Source organism: Parasteatoda tepidariorum, chromosome 1, assembly GCF_043381705.1.
Source record: "Parasteatoda tepidariorum isolate YZ-2023 chromosome 1, CAS_Ptep_4.0, whole genome shotgun sequence".
NCBI lineage: Eukaryota > Metazoa > Arthropoda > Arachnida > Araneae > Theridiidae > Parasteatoda > Parasteatoda tepidariorum.
This window is the reverse complement of record NC_092204.1, coordinates 18117051-18134444: the sequence shown is the minus strand read 5'-3', so window position 1 is coordinate 18134444 and position 17394 is coordinate 18117051. Positions and strand designations below refer to the sequence as shown.

Sequence of the window (17394 nt, the reverse complement as noted above, 5' to 3'; positions counted from 1 at the left end):
GGACTTTTCAGGATGTCTTAAAATTTTACTACAAATGTTAATCAATAGTCTAGATAGCAATATCAGTTGCTTAAATTGGTATAGGCAAAAATTATTTGCTTGTACAGATGAAACCTTTAATAAATTTTATAACTGCTAAACTATTAAAACAGACAACTTTTTGTTTTATTTTCATTAGATTCAGCGTAATGATAATCATAGTTAACGATACCTTACTTGCCTAGATAGCTATGTTAGACAAGTAGACATGTATACGTAAAAAAAATGTAATTTTTATACATGAAACTTAAATAATTTCAGAAATATTGCTCACTCTATTTACCGAAAAAAAATAGGAAAAATACCAGATTGTAGTCATTTAAATTTACCCCCTTATACTTTTAAAAAGGGAATAATAAAATGCCCTTATATCTCAAAATCATTTTCATATCAGTGATAATCATTTTTATACTATATAAGTGAATGTACTACTATTTATACTATGCAAGTTATATTTGTAAGTGAATTGTTTAGAACTATTAATAGTTGCTAAATAAAGATTACAATATTCATAAAATTAACAAATATCAATTAATATTCTACAAACTCTGTGATTTCGTTTTTCTCCCATTACGAACAGCGTTGTGAAAGTATGAGATAATAGCGTCAAACGGAAAAACAAAATAATATTAACCAAAAGTCAAGATAAATAATAAAGTATGGTAACCCGTTACGAAAAACTGTTCGAGCAACCTATATTAAGCAACCCTATCGGCAACTTCAAACCTCGAAATTGCCATTTGAGTTGAGGATAGAGTGGAGGTTACGCTTACGGTTGCTCATAATTTTCTGTCGTGCGATATCCGTATAAGATTTATGTCTGGCAACATGTAATATCTCTATCTTTTTCCACTTTATTTGTGATTTTCACCTGAATTAGTATTGAAAACGATCCAGTTTGAACTATAGGGTAGAATTTCTGATTCTTAATTAAAAGAATAAAAACAAAAATATCGCACAAATGATGAAATTCTCTTTTATTCACAACTCAAGAAGTATTTATGGGATATCTCTGGTCCCATATCTCAAAAATAAAACTCATCAACTTAATGCATAATAATATTAAAAGTGAAAAAAAGAATTCTAAAAAAAATATCAAACAGCAGCGGTCGCCACAGCAACGCATGCAATGACGAAGCAAGAGCACTGTTTACTATTACTCTCGAATAAGGCTCCTATACTATCAATTCAGGGGCTCTACTCTTGAACACAGTTGAAAAGTGTGATGACGTCGAAATAAGGTGCGAACGCCATCAAACCCAAAACAACACCCATTTTGCCAATGTGTAATAAAAACCTTGTCTGGAGCTTAATGAATTATGCGATTCGCAAATTTAAGTACTTACTCTAGGATTTGCTTACTGCGTAACTTCGTTTCAGGCATTTATTGTCTTTTCTATTTGTATTAACGAACAAGCAAGTAACCTAAGAGGTTACTGAAATGAAAATTAACAATTCATATGCTAACATTAAAAAATGAGTGGAAAAGACATAATAGGACAAAAGAGAATGCACATATCAGAGAACAAAGCCAAGTTAAGCCTACTAAAGTGGTGATTTCTACCAGAATATGATTACCATCTCTCTCTCTCTCTCTCTCTCTTTTTTTTTTTTTAAATGGAAATGTATAAAATATTGGAAACATTATTCAGTTAAAATGTATTAAAAGGGAATAAAGGGTAAAATAACCAATGGATGAGAGCAAATTTGTATTTATAAATTTGTTTACTTATTTGTTTTGATAAGCCAAAATCTGGTGTTCGGCACCATCGCCTCTTAGGGTGAACAAAAATAAGCCGTCAGGGACTTTGTAATCGGAAAAGAACAGTATTTTTTAGTATCTTCTCTTCTGATTTGTTTTTGCTTACTTCTGTCTTAAAATGGCCATCCATTTCTGCCACTTTAATATTCTTTTCTAATTTCAGTGCCGTTCTTCTTAGTTACAGAGTAACAAAGATGAGGGAAAGGAAAATAAATATATTTCTCTACATTTTCCGCAGAATTTGGAGGTAAGCGAGAGAGAAAAAAATTTTATTCAAAATTCGCAACTTTTTTGCTTAGAAAGCTATGATAAATAGGTACTTTTCGGTTAACTGAACGCTGGTCTTACATCAGAAATGTTCTGGGTTAGAATCCTGGGCAAGGCATGGATGTTTTTTCATTCTCTGTACTATCTGTCCCTAGCGTGTAAACAACAATTACCCACCTAATATGGTGCCGCTCCTGAAAGAGTGGACAACAATTCTGTCCTTCAGATGCCTGTGTTACAAAAGGTCATTCTCCAGGTGGGTATTGAAAAAAAAATAGTAATAATAATAACTAAGTACAATGACAATTTGCGCAGCCCACCCACTCCACTGCATGAGTTCAGAAAACTTCAAAAGAGCTTTTATCCAAGTCAGTCAGACTCTTAGCTCGAACAAATGTTCATTAATTGAATACTAATTTAAACTGTTTGTTAAAGTACGTATGGTTTATTGACTTTATTACATAGTATTTTTGTCGCAAACAGTTTTATGGTTTCATATTTCAATTTTTAAAACGAGCTATTCTCACAAAATAGGAAAATTAAAAAATGTAGAAAATTACTTATACATTACTTTAACTGGAATAGACAGTATTATAAACATACACACTCGGTTATATGATAGACAGCGTAACAAGTTAACCTATAAAACGGGCCGGGCCAGCTTAGTTGGTAGGACGTTGGACTCGAGTTCGTGAGAACGGGAGTTCGAATCTCACCTCGTGTATTAAATGGTGACTGTTACACGTTAAATCTCGGGGTCACAAAGTCTTCCAAGTTCCAATAATTAATCAATACCTCTAGGAGTACTGAATTGGAGATTAATCATTCTCTGGTTTAAGTCAAGATTAAGATCTGTGGATAAAGGAATGCGTCGGCTCTGTAATACAGGCTGAGCCATGTGGATGTGGCCGAAATTGTATTCTTGAGCAAAGTTGGTAAACAAAAACCTACCCTCTGCCTTAAATTCGCTTGGTTTCCCAAGCAGGCTTACTGGGATTGGCAAGTGACAACAGAAACAACAACATATAAAACAATTTAATTCGAAATTTTTTATTCATATTTTCTGTATAACAAATAATACAGTATTAGTAAAGCTTTTTCTGAAGAATAAAGCTTTGTCAGTAAGTCAGTTCTTTTTTAATACAACATTTTTTTGTGAATAAATCGAAAAAGATTTTGTGATTATGGATAACTTAATGCCAAACTAGGGGATTTAAGAGGTCTATGCAACTAATTGCAGCAAACTTATGTCATCATGTTGTAATTACAGGTTGACTCCTCCCTTAATGTTTGTTATTGCGGGTGTCATTCTTTTACCGAATATGGGATCAGGTCCGGCTTGGAAAGAAACAGTCACAGATGGTTTGTCAAGAAACTGTAAAGTGAACTGGTGGACAAATCTATTATACTTTAACAATTTCATCGCAAAGGATGAAATGGTAAGTATCGAGATTAAACCGACATGCTTTATGACGTTTCTTTAAAAATAGCATTCAATGACAAGAAACAGGTGGTTAGAAAATCGAGAAATGTTGTACATGACCTAACACTTTGCCATCCTGATACTTTTAAAAAGCCAATCGAACTATTGCATCCACTTGCATTTAGAAAAGCATAAATGATAAAGGAGAAACCGGTATCTAACATAAATAAACTATCATTACCATTAACGCAAATCTACAACCGCAATAACCTTATTACATTTAAACAAAATTTGTAGTTCAGTTCTAACTAGTTATTGGGAGGAGCAAAGATAAACCTTGGAAAATTCTATGTGTTTTGATTAGCTAATCACCATCGCTTTTAAATATTTTTTGCAATATTGAAAGTTGTAAAATTAGATGGCAAAAATAATGTACTTTTTCCATCTAATTACGTTGATGATATGTTTTGATGGTTGCTAGAAAAGATTAGATGGTGATAGTAAAATAATTAACGTAATTAGAATTTTAAGCTGCTTCGTCTATTAATATAACTGCCTAACTAATCTTTTATGAATATATATGCTTGAATTATTGATTTTTAAGAGTTTGCCATGATTTGTTTCGAAACTTTAAATGATGACGGTAAAAACATAAATGTTGCTAAGAGAAGGATTAATTTCCCTTCATTGAAAGCGCAAATTGGCAGCCGTTATTGTCTTTTTTGATCATTAAAATAATTAATTTTTTTCGTTGCAGTGTATGGACTGGTCTTGGTATATACCAGCGGATATGCATTTGTATATTGTCAGTCTTCTTGTACTTGTTCCTTTAAAAACGTATGTTAATTCATTTATTATATTTTAAGTGTAATTTTAGCTCTCTATGTGATGTGTGCTCGAGAACATGAGCAAAAGTTAGTAATTTTTTGAAGAATCACAACTTTTTTGCAACGCGTAGTTTGTGCACAGTAAGAAAAAAATATTGTATTAATCCCTTGTACTCAAAAGTAACCTCTATGGCGCCACTGTTACCCGAAAACTCCTTACTACTACTCTAAAAGTTAACATTTTTTTATCGATCAATATTTATAGTAACTACTTGATTAACTAGTCTTCAGTTCACAGTTTGGTTCACAGTGTCTACCGTTGAAGAAAGTCTCAAACGAAAAATCCCTATTATTGATTCTGTTAATAACCAATTCTTTCAATAAACTCATTCTTATTCCTGAATATTGGATTAATTGGAGAAATTGTATTGTAAAAATAAGTTAGGTCAAATATCCTTGAAAACTATCGAATTTAGAATAAAGGTTAAGGAAAGTTTTATGCATGGTAAGTGTGCGAAGAATGAGCTATGCGTTGTGAACTTTAAGTTGTTGCTGTTACTTATGCCACTTGCCAATTAGCAAGTTTACTTGAAATCAAAGTTGCATTTCTTGTTTTTTTCAGTGGCGCCATCTACGGCAGAGCATATAATTTCAGCCACACACACGTCACAACTCGTTTTACAGGGAGGACATAATCACACATCATTCATTCGCTGATCGTAATTTTGACTTGGACCAGAAATCAATAAATCTTCTATTCAGTACCTTCTGAGATATTGATTTGTTTTGGGAACTTGGTAACCCCGACAAATTTAACGTGCACCAATCACCATGCAATGCGGGGACTCTGCGGCCGGCGAGGTTCGTACTCCCATTCTCATGAGCACGAGTCCAACGTACTACCAACGAGGCTATTCTTGCCCAAGCTTTAAGTAGTGGCGTCAATTTTCCTTATGTGAGCCGTGGGGGTTCCGGGGATAGAGCGTCCGCCTTTTAATGAGGTGAACAGGTTCGAATCCCAGGGATGGCTGGGTTTTTTTCGAATTCCGCACCCGGCTCGCACCGACCACATTGCTGACGTAAAATATCCTCAGTGATAGATGGATCATGGGTTAGAGTCCCCTTGCCGTCAGGTTAATCGCGGTAGGTGTTCGTGGTTTTCTTCTCCATGTAACGTAAATGTGGGTTAGTTTCATCAAACCGTTCTCCATGAAGCCAAATTTCTCCCAAAACTTGATCCAAGAGTTCCCTTGTCTTCTGGATTGGATTCAAAATTACAAGGCTACGGAATTGAACATTAGTAGCCGTAATCCCAAAATTGGTTCGGCTGCGCTATGATGTTTATAAAATAAAATTTTCTTTTACTGAGGCGTGGTGGCTCAGGGGATAGAGCATTCGTCTTCCAAAGAGGTGAATCGGGTGCGAATCCCAGCCATGGCTGGTCGATACGAATTCCTCACCAGGTTGGCTCGCAACTGCAGTGTTGACGTAAAATATCTTCAGTGGCAGATGGATCGATGGAAATCTTATCTGTTAAATATTTGAGAGCAAAGAATTGACTTATTTTTAAAAACTGTGAACTTAGTTTAATAAAGTTTTAAATGCTTTTAGCAAATGAGGCGGCATTTTCCCCCACAAATTGGTAACAATTTTAAATAAATGAATTTTTTTCCGTTCCTACGTTGACTTGGTTATGAGCAATAGCAAAAAGTGCTTTTTTTAATTGTTTTAGTAGGTGCAGTGTTGTTCTGGTAATTAATTTTTTTCTATGTATGCTTATCATATATTTTTTTTCGCTTCCATGAAATTTAAATATTTTCTTTCTGCTTTTTGTTTCTTAAATCGTAATATTCTTATTATTTATTATGCAGAGAGAGTTTTATTTCTTATTCATCATGCGCAAATCAAAATTTATTTTTTATTCAAAGCAATTTTTATTTTTGGTCATGCAAGAGACTATATATTTATGCAAACAAAATGTAAAGTTAAATGTTGATTCAAAAATTAATTTTTAGTATAATTCAACTGCTGTCGATTCTAAAAATATTTTTCTTAGTAGTAGCAAAGGTAATATATTTATATGTTTTAAAAATTAGAATTGAAGAAAATTTTATCCACCACAAAACCAAAAACATTTAAACAGATATGTATGCCATTATATATACAAATAATCCTAAGTTCTAATAAATTTTTTTTAAAAGAAATCTACTTGTTTTAAAAAATTCTGCTTTATTTCACTCCCACAGAAAAAAAATCGCAACAGCGTCAAATAATTGGAGCATTTGATAAATAATTGGTCAAATAAATGGTCAAAAAAATGGAAATAATTGGAGTCAAATAATTCGAGTCTCAAATAAAGGTCGATTCGAGTTTGAAAATTCCAGTCTCATTTGACACTACTGACTCAATGTATTGTATTATTTTTACATTAGTAAAATACTAATTCTTTTATTTTACTTTTTAGGAATATTAAATTAGCATTCGTGATTAATGGTGCATTGCTAATTTTTGGAATTATCATTTCGGCTGGTTTGCACGTTTTCTATAGGCTGCCACCAACTCCAATTTACGTCTATACACATCCAGAGTAAAATATGAATATTTTAATCTTATTTCTCGAAAGTTATCTTTTTTAATATTACTTTATTTTGTAGAATAGAATAAACTTACAGCGACCAAATATACGAATTTTTAAAATTCGGTTTCTCGGGTACTATTGGACTGATTTCGCTCAAATTTTGTATTTTGCAATATAAAATTGCACTCTTTAAAAATTTAAAAATTGCAAAACTTACAATTCAAATTTTCTTTTCGATTATTATGATAATAAAATATAATAAAAAATATTTGTTGAAATTATTTTTTTCATGGAATTATCTTTGGATAAGAGAATTTTATAATCTTTTGCAAAAATGTTTCATTTCGCTTATAAAGCTCACGAGATATAGCGAAACAAGCAAAAAAGTAAAATTAACATTATATACCATACAAACCAATTTTGACTACCTCTATACTTTTAATTTAAGGAATCGAAACCCATTTGACAAAAGTATGTTTATTCTGAAAGAGTACTTTTCGTGTCTGATTTTGTAACTTAAAATATCGTCTGCATAAAATAATTAGCATATTTGAGTCCAGTCTCGTGAACCATTAAGTTTGAGTCCTTGTATGTGTATATCCTATCATTGAATTAAAAACTATGCAGGGTGTTTTTTTTTCTGCGCGCAGTACCATGTCCAAAAGTAATAGATTTAGCACTATCACGTAACATTCTGTACGTTTATGTTGGCAACCTAAATTGATGTTTGATGACTTCCATCATTGAGATGTAGAGTAAGCGTTGAAGCATGAGTTCTATTTTAGTTAAGAACTTGTATAATTTCTATCTGCCTGCTCTTTTCTTTATTAATGGTTTGACAAGATCTTTCCAATTGAATTTGATGTTTATTAACAGATCAAAGACATTTTGTTCTTTTAACAATGAGGATAATTGATTTTAGAACAGGACGTAATTTTATATTATTGTTATATTCTGGTTTTTGTAGGATTATTCAGCTATACCAATTGTAAGTGCTAAGAATGAAAAAAATTTGAGTTAACAGTTTTTAACATTTTGAAAAAAGAAGAAAAAAAAAGAAAAAAAACATTCGTTCCAAAAAATGGAACTTTGGTGCTTAGAAGGTAAAACGTGAGATGTTGACAAGTACTAGGGTAGGAGGAAAAAATACTGGAGCACTTTTATACTAACGCTGCGCAAACTTCATTTTAGCAGCAAATGTTTTGAAATTTTTTACATGTCAAAACTGTTAGCCCAATTTGAAAGATCGTGCTTGAAGCTTTTAGAAACGGTGTCCTTTTTATGTTTGTAAAATTGGCATTGACTAGCAGCTTCTTAACTTTTTTTATACCATTATATTTTCAAAAGCATTGTTATATAAATTTCGCAATCCACTATATTGAATTCCGATTTATTGGTATGAAAGCTAGCATGTAGTTATTTACTTCATCTTCTTATTTTGATCGTTCCTAATTTTAAATGGGTAAAAAAATGGCCCAATTTCTTAAAACTGAAATCATGATATTTCCAATTGTGCAAACAATATTGCCTTTCTAAATCTTCCAAAACATTTACTTCTAAAGGAAAAATTGTTCCCATACAGTTAGTAAAGAAGTGTTTCCTTATTTTAGTCAAACCCTTGTATGTTTATTCAAAGTTAATTCATATATTTGGAATGAACTGTTCTGTTCGTGCGATTTAGTGGATAGATCACATGAACAGTATATTTGTGGAACAGGAAGCAAAGATATTTGCACAGATTGATGTAATACAACACTTATTGCACCAAGGAGTGGGATGTTTAAGATCGTCGACTATATTTTGTATACTAATTTTTACATATTTTATAAAAATGCAATCTACTATTATCGAATTCACTGTCTTTACCCTAAATTTTAGTGACGTAAGCTATTTCGCAGAGCGGGGTTACTACAGGTCATACTTGCACTTTGCTTCTTATTCAGTAGGTCTAACCGTTGGTCACATACTTGCAACCAAGCAGAATATAAAATTCACAAGGGTAAGTACAAAAGTTTGCCCTAATGAGAAGTCAATAATCGTGAAAGTGTCAAAAATATAGTAACAATAACAAAGCCTCCCATCATGGTTCTAAATTAGCGTGAGAGAAGGACGCTGCACATTACGTATAAACTAGTGAACTAGCTAGCATAAAAGCATTTTAAGTAAATGTAAAGTTGTACTAATCTGGACATGTACAGCACTTAACAGTACGCTACTAAGAAGATTTTTAATGGTAGGAGGTGAGGTGGACATTTATGGGCTATTTTGACAATAATGTTCTTATTGCTAATTGGTGGAACACTGTCTAGGACAGCTTTTGATCTAATGATGAGATTATTATGAACTAGTTCGAGGGCATAATCTTAAATAAGCTAATTAATTAGTGCAGACAATATTTAAACTTTCTGAATCAGACACGAAAACGAAAAAATAAATATGTATTTTTTGGCACATTAAATTTTTACCCACAAATATGGTAACCGCAATCTGGAAAATATGGTTCCAATCCCAATAGTTCAGTTAAGAGAGCGTGATCGAAAGTTTTGAATCTTTAATGTTGATTTCCCTTTTTGCATATTTTGGCACACAATTGTATAATTGTTTGAAACACAATTGTATAATTCTTTCACTCAAAGATCTAAATATTTATTTTATTTAGATTTTATTATTTTACTAATGCCTGAAAATTTTTTAAACAGTATGGTATACAAATTTTTGCACCATTTCAATCTACGTAATTTTAAATCATAAAATCCCAAATTCAAATAAAATCAGTCTTTGTGAAATAAAAACTGAAAAATACCACCTCTTTGAGACACCAACATACGCAAAAACTGAAACTAATATTAAGGTCTCTAAACTTTTGACTGTTTTACTAATTATTTTCCAGAATTGAAATCCATAAAAAAAAAAGGATATTTATGTCCGATTTTATAACTTTGAATGATGTCTACACTAATTAAACAGCTTATTTAAGGTTAGAACCTTGAAATGTACATTAAAATTCGAATATTAGTTCAAAATGTATTAAGGTGTTCTCTTTCTCATTTTGTGCACGTACGTCAATACCGGTTTTGCCAAGAACCAGCGCAAGTAAACAGTATCTCCATCTCCAATGAATCCATAGCAGCTTTTATGTTCCAATAAATCCAATGCTGAATTGATTTGTGAAAATTGAAGAATTACAGCTCGTGACATCTGTAGGCACTTCGTGGGAGTAAAGGAATGGTGCAATCACCTTTCGTTACTAAAAATCGTTCTTCCTCACATTGTTTTGTTCTAGAAAGATCCTTCTTGGCACGACTTTACATTCGTTTTATATTATCTCATGTAAATTAACTTACCAGTTACCCGCAGTCTTCGGTGCACTATAGTTTGTCTAACATAAGAACTCCTTCAGACATTCGTCTGGACCTGTGGCGGTGACCATGGTAACGAGGTATGACTATTTTAGGTAGGGGTGCGGGTCACTGTTTTCGAGTGGTTTCGGCGAGAGAAAGGGAATCTCTTCGAACTATTGTGTTAGTCCTAGAGTGAAGCTACCCTCCCTAAAATGAGCCATTTTTGTTTCCATAACACTAGACGGCTTCAGACTTTGTGGCGGGAGGAGTTCTTAGCTTAGACCAGTGTTTTCCAAAGTGTGGTACGCGTACCCCCAGGGGTACGGAAACAGTTTAGCGAGGGTACGCGTTCTTATGCAAAATATCTAGCAACAAACGAAAATTTCAAAAAATTTTCGTTTCGTTTCTAGCCATGAAAATTTACTATTACGTATTTTTCTATTGTCTACTTTTTGCAGAGTTATATGTTAATAATTAGTAGTGTCAACAGCCAGTTGTGATTTTTAGCTTTTGTGCAGTTTCTTTATAGTAAAAAATACATTCATTTTTTTTATTAGGAATACACAGCGCTGCGAAAAATTTAGAAAGGGTACACAAAAGACATAAGTTTGGGAAACACTGGCTTAGACAAACTATATCTTCTTCCCTTAATTGATTAGTCTTTGTGGGTAGCGCTGTTATTGTAACTGTATTTTTGACGCCCTCACACATGTCCAAGTTTTTATTTGAGTAATCCTTATATTTCATTTTTTTCATTTTGGTTTGAATATAGTAAAATCTGCTTTTAATATTTCAAATCTGTTACAAATTAGTTAACAAGCTGCATTAAAAATTCTTTCACAAGTTATCAGTCTAAATAAGTGATTGGATTTCTATTTGATTGTGAACTCATAAGCTATTTGACTTTTATTAATAATCAAGAGATAGAACAGAATAAAAATAGTAAAATTTAAAATGTGGATGTTTCTTACCGTGGAACAGATTTTTTTTATTTATTTATTTATTTATTTTTTGCACTACTTGAAAGTAGCTACTTAGGGAAGCGTTCATTTTGAATATAGAAGTGTTCATTTTGAACCTTCAAAATGCATGTAAGGAAATAATCTTAGTTTGAAATGTGCATTTGAATAAGTAGATAAAGCTCAAAATGCATAATAAAGAAAACTTCCTCTTTTGAACTTATCTATGTCCATTTTCTTAAAAGCACAATAATTTATATATTTTTTAAGCACGCATTTCAAACATAGTCTATTCAAGATTGAACTAGATTAACAACTCAGCTGTTACATTTAAGGTTGTCTCAATTTATTAAAATGGACTACCACAAAAGCAATGTTACTTCTATGACTATAGTAGCGCCCTTTATGTAAACAATGGCATTTATTAGAGTGCCAATACAATCACGTGTTTCTACAATTTGCATAATTTGAACTTTTATACTTTGCTGTTTTGTATATATTTCTCCTTATTAGTCGAATTGACCTAATTTAGGTCAAGCCTAGAAATTTTATAAAATGTGGTATTGTTTTCGTTAAAATATGCTTAAGTTATATCTATTAAGACACAAAAAAAGTTTCGTTCGAGAAAAATAGTATTTTATTGATATAAAATGGTGGGTATATGTATCATTGGCTAAATCAATAGTCAAACCATTTAGTTGAAGACTAGTAATTTTTATGAAATTTGTTTAGTGTTATTTTATTTTTATTTACAAAACTTGCCACTTTAATCCATCATAAAAAAATGTATGGTTAATCTCAAATGGACTAATTCAAATTTGTCAATAATCGTCTCAAGTTAAGAAACTAGTATATATTAAAAATTTCTTAGCAAAAAATATTTGCTCCAATTAAATTACTGACATTTTTTTAGATGTCTTCAAATCCCTTGATAATAGCAGAAAAATAAAATTAGTGAAAAATATACGTCACAATATTAATAAGAAATATTTATTGAACTGTTGCGTTTACGCACCTTTGGCCAAATATGGTTTAATTTGAAACGCGGAGATAGTTTTTGATCGTTGAATTTTTTTTTACTGTCCAATATAAAAGTATTAATAAAAATTAAAACTATCATTAAATTGCGATTACATTGTGTTTTGTTTATTTATTTACAGAAAGTTAGTGCCATAGGTTGGTTGGCAGCATTTGGTTTAGGTATTAGTGTCGTTTATGGAGTATATGACTGGAATCAAGGAAATGTTCCTGGCATATTTGTGTCCACTTTGTACGCATGCCTTAGCAAACTCGTGTGGGCTTTGGCATTGGCTTGGATCACAATTGTTTGTGCTACAGGCAATGGAGGTATGCATCGTTTTTATTCGTTAAACTCAAAATTTGAGGAAATCTGATATTCAACAAATTTTGAAAGGAAATTGAGAACAATCTTCTAGCATCAAAAACGTTTTGAGTTTTAGTACTGTTAATTTAGGAATGAATAATTTAAACTTTAAACAGTAATTTCGAACATGTAAGGTTTGTCAGTATTTATACGCTTTGTATTTAAATGGACAAAATATAAGTAATCAATCGAAGACCAACTAGTATATAACACCTCCATCTTGCAGCTTAAGGTGTCCTTATATTTTGAAGTATTAAGTTTCTCTATGATAAAGTACGCACCTTTTTTTTTTAATGTGTTCTTCGAACATTTAAAAGAAATCATTTAGCTTCGTCAGGCGTCGACCCTGTTGGACTGGTAAAATGTAATTTATATAGATTTCCTTTAGTACCAACTTTTATGTATTTTTTGTGGAAAACATTCAAGTTATTCTTTTTGGCAGAAAAAATATATATTTTTCAATATTTGATTCACAGTAATAAGTTTGATTTGAAATGTGGTTTTGATGAACACAAAATATGAATACTAAAAACATGTACGTAAAAAGCTTAACACTCAAGTGGCAATGTTTGTAAGCTCCTGGTAAAATTCGAAAAAGCAAACAAACACATGGTTACTTTTAAAATATCTGCCTGCATTAAATCACTACCATGCCTTTACTTAAAAATCTTCCTCGAAAAGCGTAAAAATTAACAGCTATATATCGTAGTTAATTGTTGCAAATTAAGCAAGAAGCGGATGCATTTATAATTGATTGCATTGGTGTTACTTAAGAATTATGTGGTATTCGTAGGGATTGATAATTGCTAATATGAATGTCAGCTATTCACATTAAAACGTTACACTCTAAATTACATACTTTTTGTGAAATTTTAGCGACCTATTTATGCAGCAAGATGACAGTTTATAATGCATCGTCGTTTTCTACATCAATAAATTTAAAATAAAAACATTAAGACTTCTTAACTCTTTAATTCTTTTAATGCCAGCATTGTAATTCATTTCCTCTAGACAACTCTTCATTTATTCTGGTTGATAAAATAAGCGAATGAATAATAGTTATGCTTATCATTAACTTTCCATGTTTAACACTCTATTTGATATTTCAGGCATTGCTGCAACTATTCTTAGTTGGAATGCCTTTGTACCGTTTAGTCGCCTGACATACATGACATACCTGATTCATCCTATCATACAAATTGTGTACGTTGGAAGTACCAGAACACTCATAGAATCAGAACATAGAACATTGGTAATATCAATACATTACAACTAATATTTTCTTTTTCATATATTTCTGATCGTATTTCTTTGTTTCTAATTTCTTGTTTTTCTTGGTGTAAGTTATAAATACTGGCTCTTAATAAGCATTATGTTGTATAACCTATTCGGATAGTAATTTGCCCTTTTCACTTTAGCGCGGGTAGCACGACCCTGAGGTAGATAAATGATTTTTTTTATCTCCTGTTTTTTTCATTATTATTGAATGTACTTCGATTAGTTTAACAATAAACAAATAAGCCGGGATAGCCTGGTCGATAGGGCGCTGGGCCCATGTCCGAGAGTTCGTGGGTTCGAACCCCGCCGGCCGAAGACTCCTCGTGTAGTAAATGGTGAGTGATGCACGTTAAATCTGTCGAGTCGCAAAGTCCTCCATGTTCCCATAACAAATCAAAACCTCTGGGGGTACTGGATTGGAGATTGATCGTTCTCTGATCCAGGTCAAAAATTACCATCTGTGGATGTATGAATGGATGGATGAATGGGTCCGCCTCATAAACGAGTGTGACGTGTGTGGGGTTGAAGACGAATTCTTGGTCGTAGATGGCGCCACTGAAAAACAAGAAACGCACCCTCTGCCTTAAATTTGCTCGGTTTAACCAAGCAGGCTTGCTAGTGTGGCAAGTAGCATTTGAAACAACAAATTAAACAAATAATCTGAAAACTTTCGACATCTGCATTATCACATAAAATTATTTTTAGCTAAAATTAGGTACTTTATAGATTTTGTGTAAACTTTTCTTATGAAATATTTTTTTTGAAAATGGACATATCTATTCAATGGACAAAAGTATTGTGCAATGGACAAGTAAAAGTAGTAGTAATGGTAAAATTAGTGGCAATGGACAAAACTTATTTGGTTTCACTTTCCATTATATTAAAAAAAAATAAACGAGTGAATCCAATTAAATTCGAAATACATAATATACATACCGACATTGTATTTATAAATAAAGGCACAAACCTCTGATTTCGTTTGTAGTATTCCAGGTCTTTGTCCACATTTGACCTCTTAGTATTGTTTAATTTTAGTGTTAAAAATAAATAAATAAAAATTCCTGAACAATTTTTTTAAATGATTTGGTTCCACTGTTTAACATTGAAAGCCACATTTTATACTATGCTCTGCTTCTTAAAGCAGATATGCTAATTTTCTCCGGATTGCGGATAAATATATTTTCTAGCGGTAGCAAAATTTCTGTTTTAATGTATGATTATTGGCTTTGTAAATTTAATTTATAGTGGTTTTACCCTTTCCTACTTCTAAATAATTTAAACTCTACTTTGTAAGAGTTGTTTCTCCTTGAGCCTTTTAAATTGTTGGAAAAATTAACCTGATGGTCTAAATTATCTTAAATCGATTTTTTATCAAACCAAGAATAAAATTTAAAATATAAATTTCGCTGTGACAAAGATAATGGATCTTTTACAGTTGTTACTGAAATTCCGAAGCAATTCCAGCATATTTTTACGAGGCCTCAGACATCCAATTACAGATTTATACCTATGCCTAAAAAAATTTTATTCTTACCTAACCTCAGACATACAGTTACAGATTTATGCCTATGCCTAGTTAAAGGACATTCTTACGCCGCCTGAGGCATCCAATTGCACCTATGCCTAGTAGGAGGGTATTCTTACGCGGTCTCAGACATTCAGTTACAGATTTATGGCTAGGCCTAGTTGGAAGGCATGCTTACGTGAGCAATTTTTATGAAATTCTTATCAAAATAAGATCATATTAAAATGTACGTGAAACCACAATTTTTTCTGTCCAGTTTGCTTTAAGCGTATTGGTCGAGGCACTAGCCTTTTCTTCTGAGATTTAATTGCCAAAGGCAGTGGACAATATCTCCATTTTTGGAATATGTCTTTTTTTAGGAAGATAAAGAATGGTAAGATAATTGGGTTTTTTTTAAATTTAATTTATATATATATATATATATGTCACTGCCGTCTACGACTGAAAATATTTCACGTCAGCACTGTGATCGGTACAAGCCGGATGCGGAATTCGTATCGACCAGCCATTGTCGGGATTCGAACCCGGTTCACCTCATTGGAAGGCGAACGCTCTATCCCCTTAGCCATCACGGCTACGAGTTAACTGTTTTATTGAAACAGAAGGAAAGAAAAACGCAGGTAAAAATCCTCTTCCCCATTTCATGCCTTTGAAGACGAATGAAATATCCGTGAGTGCCAAGAGTTATTAACAGTTATAATATGTATTTCCTTGTAGAAAATATGCTAAAATCAAGAAAAAGAATTGTTACTCTTGAATAGTTAACTTCTTTCGGTAAAAAAGGAAAATGAAACAGCCTAACTACTAGACCGTTCAGATAATCAAATAGTTGAATAATTGGAACATCAATAAAATTCACTTACAAGAACCTTTTATTTCCGTATTCAAGCTTTTAAATTATTAATATATGATGATTACATATGAAATTAAAAAAATATTTCAAGTTTACATGTGAATTAAATATTTAGTTTAAGTTTTACTATTAGGTACTTGTTAAGAAATATATCTGCCACTGCTTATCCTACGTAACAGTTTGCGAATTAACAAATGTAAGCTGGTTTGTTAATTCAAAACTGTTTAAATTTTTAATGAGTCTGAGCGAACTACCTTAAGTCTACCAAACTACACTTACCCAAAATTTAAAACTGTAATTGTCTAATAGATTTTATTTAAAAAACATTTGAATCATCGATTCGCTAAAATGAGAAAAATAATTATTATTTATGAAACTATTATGTAGATTTATACATCAAACATAAAAATTATTATTACGGAGTGAAATTTTTAACCCCGTTTTTGTAATTTCGTATGCTTACAATTATAATTCTACATCACACATTTCGGATTTTTTTTCCTCCAACGTATTACTTTCATAGTAAATAGTGATTAAAAATACCGATTCTTAACAGTGGCGTAGCTAGGTAACCAAGGGCCCTGGGGCAAATTAAAAAATGGGGCCTCACTGCTTTTTATCAAACTGATTAGGTTTTATCAAATAAAAATATGAAATATACAAATTCTTTAAAAATGCTAAGCTACTTAAGGGGACAATGGACGTTCAAAACCAAAAATTTTAATTTTCTTCCTAGCCATATGAAATTTTTATTGAATGTTGGTAAGCTCAATAGAAGCCTGTGTATAATTTTTTTTAAGAAAACGTTAATTATTTTTCAAGTTACAGCTAAAAGTATATTTTTAATTAACGATAAATTAGCAATACATAAAATGTCCCTTGCGCATCAGTTTTGCTTTTTTCAAAATTATTTTTGTACAAAAAAGGAGGTTATAAGTACTTTAATGTATTTAACTTGTTTCAGGTACAATATAGAGCAATAATGTGTATCAAAAGTTTTTTTACACATCGCTCTTAAATTTTCATCAAAAAATTACTATTCATAAACTTTCGTTTAAATATTAGCAACACAAATTTTTGTGCAATGCTAACTAATTGTAGTTCTATCTTTAGAACAAACATCAAACAATCCCTGAAAAAAATTTCAGAGCAATAGAG

General features: G+C 31.8%; 1 protein-coding gene across 1 annotated transcript in view; it reads left to right on the top strand.

The window, feature by feature from the left end:
- Positions 1-17394, top strand: part of LOC139425143 (nose resistant to fluoxetine protein 6-like) — a 35718-nt gene that overhangs the window by 15568 nt on the left and 2756 nt on the right. Inside the window, exons 6-12 of the mRNA XM_071178500.1 lie at positions 1965-2048; positions 3339-3507; positions 4249-4328; positions 6783-6905; positions 8775-8895; positions 12357-12543; positions 13690-13832. Of these exons, the coding sequence (XP_071034601.1) occupies positions 1965-2048; positions 3339-3507; positions 4249-4328; positions 6783-6905; positions 8775-8895; positions 12357-12543; positions 13690-13832 (907 nt within the window). The remainder of the gene's footprint in view (positions 1-1964; positions 2049-3338; positions 3508-4248; positions 4329-6782; positions 6906-8774; positions 8896-12356; positions 12544-13689; positions 13833-17394) is intronic.